Here is a 6636-nt window from a genome sequence, read left to right as displayed (position 1 = left end):
TGGATGGATGGATGGATGGATGGATGGATGGATGGATGGATGGATGGATGGATGGATGGATGGATGGATCGGTCAATGGATGGATTACAATTAATAGATCTGATCGTTTACACATTTTTTCTTTGCCTTCTTCTTCGGCTTTTCACATTCTGTTTTCCATTTGTTGCTGTAAAATTGTCATTCTTTCTGCCAGCCTCAGTGTTGAAGTTTTGTTCTCTTCTTCCTTCTGATGTAAAGCCTCCTTAAGCGATGTAACTGTTGTTAAGAGGTGGGATCTTTCTTTCTCCCACTCCTGCCGTTCATGTTGCAGAGTTTTCTGCAACTTTGTCACAGCTGCTTTCAAAGTTGACTCTGTTTGTTGATGCTTTGATACAAGACAGGACATTTCTTGCTTCTGCTGATGACTTTGTTGTTCAACTCTATTGTCTGTTTCCTTCAAAGTAATTCTTAATTTGGAAACTTCTTCTGTTTGCTGAGTCAAGAAACCTTTGGGCCTTTGCTGCCTTACTTCTCTCAGCAGTAAGAGCTGCTTCTAGGTCGTAGCTTCTTTTCACAACAATCACCATTCTTGTTCAACAATTCTTGTTTTACACCAGCCAGGACTTTTATGTTGTCGGTTTTGAAAGATTCTAGCTGTTGTTTTAGAGTTAGTGCATCATTTTTAAGATTGCATTAGGATAATCTAAATACCAGTTGATTGGTTTTAAAACTAAATGTTCTGAAGTTTGTTTTGCTTTTCTTCACATTTTTGTAAGTTTGTCCATGACGGATGTGCTGAACATGAAATGTTACTCTGAAGGAGTGGAGGGGAAAAAAAAGAACAAAATAGGAAGAGCTGGATAAAAGTTCACCTAGCATAAAACAAAAATACAGCAGTGTGTGTATGTGTGTGTCAAGCAGGGGTTTTGGAGGAGATCATTCATAACTTGGACTACTGTGATGTCCTGGTGTTGGGAGAGGAGCTGATCCCAGAGCAAGAATCTCTCCAACTGCACACGATATTCCTGCAGGGTAAACACCTTGATGCCACCAACTCCACCTCGGGCATGTCCATATATGGTGAGTCATGAACAATAAAGCTAAAACTGAGGCATTTGTAGTCAGGTTTTATGAACACAACATTGACACTGCTGCACCAACTCTCCGCTCTTCTTGTCCACAGGCGTAGACTCCATGTCAAACTATGAACAGGTGATTAGACAGGTCCGGTACTACAACCTGCAGCCTGAACAGCTGACAGAGAGGAGGTTTCGCCTGACCTGCTCAGAGCTCAATGGACGATACACCAGCAATGAGTTCAACGTCGAGGTCGGTCATTAATCATCTTTATAAAATTGGATCTAAAGTACATTAAATATGCACCACTGGGCAATGTGTTAATAAATTTAAAAAGAAAATTAAGACATCATTAAAATCCAAAGAAGAATACAGGCAGTGTCCAACAAGAAAGGACAATTGGTTCGTCTCTGTCTCAGTTTGCTAAAATAGAGTTAAAGTCTTGCAAGACTGAGGAGCTAACAGCTAGCCTGAAAGTGGCCAAGACCAAGCTGCTTTCTGAAAACAATTTAAATCTCTAAAAATGCAAAGTGTTTCTTGTGAACTCTATATTTCATAGACCTTCTAAATACCTGTCCATTACCAATGAAATGATTGTGTACATATAATTCTGTGATAATTTTCAAGCATACAAAGCAGAGGCACAGCAACCTGCAGCACTTTAGGTATAGCATGGAGTCACTTTCATATTTCTGCAAAAATAACCATGCAATGTCAAACTGACATCAAAGGTTAGCATAAAGGCACTTTCACAAACCACCATAAAATTTACGAAATTTAGGAAGATCCAGCAGACCCAAAGCAGAGTTGGCTATTATAACAATCACAACTTTTTTCTTGCCTTTTTTTCTTTTTGACCATATGGAAATTTTGCTGGAAATGCCCTGAAAACATTTTGGGTCATGACCAATCAGTTAAGAATCCACAGTGTAAAGGCTTCAAAATATCGGTGTTTACATGAAAAACAAAAAAGGTTAAATCATGTCATCTGAACAAGTTTCTTTAAGTAAGAAACGTTTTGTGTCCCATCCGAAAGACTTCGTCAGTCTGTGGCCTGCCAACCAGAGCTGTCCCAAAAGTAGCCTTCACTGCTGTGTTTCAAGTCCAACGTCCTGTGGAATCTCAAAAGCAAGCTCTTAACACGTGCAAACAGGGCCCACCCATCCAAAACAACCAATCATCATGTATAACAATCAAATGTCTTAAGCCAGATAGCCATCTTGCAACACACAGAACAGACTGAGGACAGGTGGGCCCTGTTTGTATGGGTTAAAAGTAGAGCCCCCAGTAAACTCCCATGTACGTGTACCTCCGCAGAGCATGTCCACGTAAAGCTAAATTTTTACGACCGCGTACGCAGTGTCGCACAATAAACTGCCCGGCGACGGACTGTTTTACACCAATGTATTAAATTCCCCTTCTTTATCCCTGATCTGGCATTTTCTTTTGTTTTTTTGCCAAAAGGCAAGCGATCTCTGTCTCCTCCGTTGATGCCTTGACTGAAATGGTGAGAAAAGAAGAAATTTGTCATGAGCGAATTAAAATCTGGCCCAGCATGGCTCCAGGAGGGTCTGGAGATTTCCTGTTGGGCCGTTCTGATGTGTGGGCTGCAGGGCCAGCGCTCCCTGTTTTTTTCTTTTTTTTGTTTGTTTTTTTTAGAACTTTTTATTAACAGCATATAAACACAGAACACCAATGCGGCTGGAGCTGCCAGCTCTCGTTTTTTTTTTTTTTTTTTTTTTTCGACCTGTCAATCAATCCAGTAGGCATGTCAGCAAATGACCAATCGGCGAACTCAATTTGTCCCAAGGTAAACGCTCCTTGTCTGAGGAGCTGCTCTGCAGCCACTCAGGGTGGACGCTCGAGCATGAAGTCTGAACCCTCTGCTTACAGTATGCACAGTTTCCGCATGGCTGACAGGACGCGGGATTATACTGGAGCCTTAGGGGTGCGAAGCTAAAAAGGTAAATCGTTTCCTGGCTTGCAGTGATGATAAATGACTTGCTCCCTGGGCGCCTCCAAATGCCGCCCACTGCTCCACCTGGTAATGGATGGGTTAAATGCAGAGAGTCAATTTCGCCATTGTATGGGAACATGCAATGATGACAATACATACACATTATTATTATTATTATTATTAATATTATTATTATTATCTGATCACATTAAATAACTTCTTTTAACCAAAATTCAAAGGAAACTATTAAAATAGTCAAACTTTGTCTAAATTCATGCGCGTATAAAACTGAAATAATTCCTGCTCAAAGAGTCAATTTTGCCTTAGATAAGAGAATTAAGCCTTGATTGATTAATTTGTTTGTTTATTATTGTTGTTGATTCTTAGTTTGATTAATTTTGTAATAAAACTTCAAAGTCAACTTTGGTCTCTTTGTTCAGATGAATATTAATTTATTATGATATGGGACTCCTTGTAATTAATGGACTTTACTTCAGTGACTGATTCTGATCATTAAAGGGTGAATATATTAATTAAGTTGTTGTTGGTCAGTAAACTGACCAGCTGGTGACCCACTTTAACCAGAGCTAAATAAATAAAATAAATGTAGTGGAGTGGAGAAAGTGTCACCCTTCTACCTCCATTTCAACCTTCGTTATTGCTGCACTAATTTTAACCTGTAGAGAATAATCAGTGCTTTAGATCACATTCATACATTGATGGGACACACACCGAAGGCCATGAGGAGTTCAGTGTCTTGCCCAGGGGCACTTCAACATGTGGCTGCTGGTGGAATCGAACCACCAACCCTCCCATTGGAGAACAACCACTCCAACCATTCAGCCACAGCTGCCCCCAAAAATAGGACTATGTAAAGTTAAGGCATGTTATTTGAAGAGGTGTCTGCCACTTTGCAGCACATTCACACAATGTCCTGCAGCTTGAGCTTGTTTTCTGGTTAAGATGACTGTACCAACTCATGAATGTGAAGATCAGAACAGCTTCATTAAAATAAGACTAAAACAATCACGAGGGTTTCATCAGTCCTAAAATGACAAAGCTTGGGAAAAAATACTGGCACTGATGGGCCTTCTAGGGAAGTCCAAATGTCAGTTTTTCATCCATTACAGTAAATCTTTTATACAATTTTATATGTTCTAACTTCTTACTACTGGTCACCACTGAAGAAACAAAATAAGATATTGGAATTTTTTTTTTTTTTATCAAATATTTTTTCTTTACTTTTACATTAGAGTTTAAGTAGAAGACTACACCCAACCATGAACTCCCAATAAACAGGACTGTGATCAAGATTGACATTGTGGAACAAGGATACAAGAACCCCATTATCAGCAAGCTTTATATTAGAATGACTGGATACTGGATTTTAAAAAGCATTAGTTTAAAGAATAAATAAAAGAGGTGAGAGAACACCACCAAGAAGCTTATTTAAGATGGCCGCAATCCCATTTACTCTTGGCCTCATTCAGCTAGTAGCTCATTGGTCCTGTCAGACTTTAGATACTTCTAATTAAGGTCTTTGCTGGTCTAAGCTATCTGCATCAGATAAGATAAGATTTTTATATATAGTTTTTCAACAGAATCTCACTTTAAAATATCTGAAATATTTATTTAAATGCTCCATTAGCCTGCTCTGTTGTATGCTTTAGCTTTGGCATCAAAATTAACAAAAGCAAACATTTAGAAGACCTATGTGACCTGGAGGGCAATTAAGGTTGTAAAATCTTTGAGAGATACAAAGAAACTATATGCAATTATTTGTCTTAGAGATTTTTAGTTTTTGTTTTTTAGCGTTTTTCCACAGAAAGATTTCCCTGTAATATGACTAATGTTGCTCTGAGTCACGTTAACTTTGACAAAAGTGCAGATGCAACAGTGGAAAGGAAAAACTCCCTCATGAGAAAGAAACCTCCAGCAGAACCAGGCTAAGAACAAGCGTTCATCTGCTTGGACTGGCTGGGTTTGAGAGGAACAGGAAGGAGGAACAAACACACAACGGCAGGTCCAGGTCGGGGGCCATCAGGTTTTCTCTAGAAGAAAAGATAAAAAGACAGAAATCACATTAAGAAACAATAATTACATATACAAACTATTCATTTGTAACTATTAATTTGATGAAATGAGGTCAATTTGTCTTCCAGTAGTCTAAGCAGCATAGGACAAGGAATAGGTCAGAAAACCAAGCCGACTAACTATAGGATTTATCAAAGAGGAAAGTCTTAATCCCAGTCTTAAAACTGGATAATGTGTCGGCCTCACGGACAGAATCTGGAAGTTGGTTCCACAAGAGAGGAGCCTGATAACTGAAAGATCTGCCTCCCATTCTGCTTTTGGAAACTCTAGGAACCGCATGTAAACCGGCAGTTTGAGAGTGAAGTGCTCTGTTTGGAAAATATGGAACAATAAGATCAGTAATATAAGATGGAGCTAGGTTGTTGGTAGATTTGTAGGCTAGAAGTAAGATTTTGAATTCTATTCTGGATTTGACAGGGAGCGAATGAAGAGAAGCTAAATCTGGAGAGATATGATCTCTCCTACTAACTCCAGTTAAGACTCTGGCAGCAACATTTTGGATCAACTGAAGACGTTTTAAGGAAGTATTTGTACATCCAGATAATAAACCATTGCAATAGTCCAGTGTAGACGTGACAAATTAATGGACCAGTTTTTCTGCATCATTTTTAGACAATGTGTTTCAATTTTTTTTTTCATTAAACCTTTATTTAAACAGGTTAATCCCATTCAGCCTCAAGGACTCATTTACAAGAGAGACCTGATTTTAACAAAGAGTGATGACGGCAATGGATAACAATGATAACAATGTACAACAACGACAACAATAGACCGTCATAAAATAGGCATACAAAGTTAAGTTTCTCTTTTTTTTTTTTAACAAATCAAAACAAAATAGCAACCAAAAGGACAATCAAGAGGAATAGCAGCAAAAAACAGTTAGATCACAAGGCAAATTAGAAAACTAAAAACAGGAACATGTCTGCATTGGCTTTTGCCAGGTACTTAACAGGGTTTTAAAGTCACTTAGAGAGGTCAAGTCAATTTTAGTGATATCACACAGGTGGAAGAAGGCAGTTCTAGTAACATTTTTAATGTGGGGGGTAAAAGACATGTCCTGATCGAAATAACACCAAGATTTTTAACATTAGAACTGGAGGACAGATTAATGCCATCTAAGGAGGGAGAAAGACTGAAAAATTAATTCCTAAGGTGCTCAGGTCCAAAAACCAAAACCTTAGTCTTGTCTGTGTTCAACAGGAGAAAATTAAGGGTCATCCAGGTTTTTATGTCTTTAAGACATGCTTGTAGTCTAAGTAGCTGATTGGATTCATTGGGTTTAATGGACAAATATAATTGTGTGTCATCAGCATAACAATGAAAATATATCCCATGCTGTTTAATAACTATGCCTAGCGGGAGTATATACAGTAGTCCCTTGTTTATTGCAGGGAGTACGTCTCCCCCCGCAATAAGTGGTGAAAACCACAAAGTAGAATTGCTATGTATTTATTTTAGATTTATTTTATTTAACAATTACGTTAAATGGACATAAATCTCTTGAGTTGAAACAACAAACCACAGCAGTT

At 38.4% G+C, this 6636-nt stretch overlaps 1 protein-coding gene across 1 annotated transcript in view; it reads left to right on the top strand.

The window, feature by feature from the left end:
- LOC119410489 (calsyntenin-2) overlaps positions 1-6636 on the top strand; it is a 662902-nt gene that overhangs the window by 637399 nt on the left and 18867 nt on the right. The window contains exons 13-14 of the mRNA XM_037677368.1: positions 901-1059; positions 1163-1308. Of these exons, the coding sequence (XP_037533296.1) occupies positions 901-1059; positions 1163-1308 (305 nt within the window). The remainder of the gene's footprint in view (positions 1-900; positions 1060-1162; positions 1309-6636) is intronic.

Source organism: Nematolebias whitei, chromosome 6 (genome assembly GCF_014905685.2).
Source record: "Nematolebias whitei isolate Nwh7 chromosome 6, NemWhi1, whole genome shotgun sequence".
Lineage (NCBI taxonomy): Eukaryota > Metazoa > Chordata > Actinopteri > Cyprinodontiformes > Rivulidae > Nematolebias > Nematolebias whitei.
Note: the sequence above shows the minus strand (reverse complement) of the source record. Positions and strands in the feature narration are given on the sequence as shown.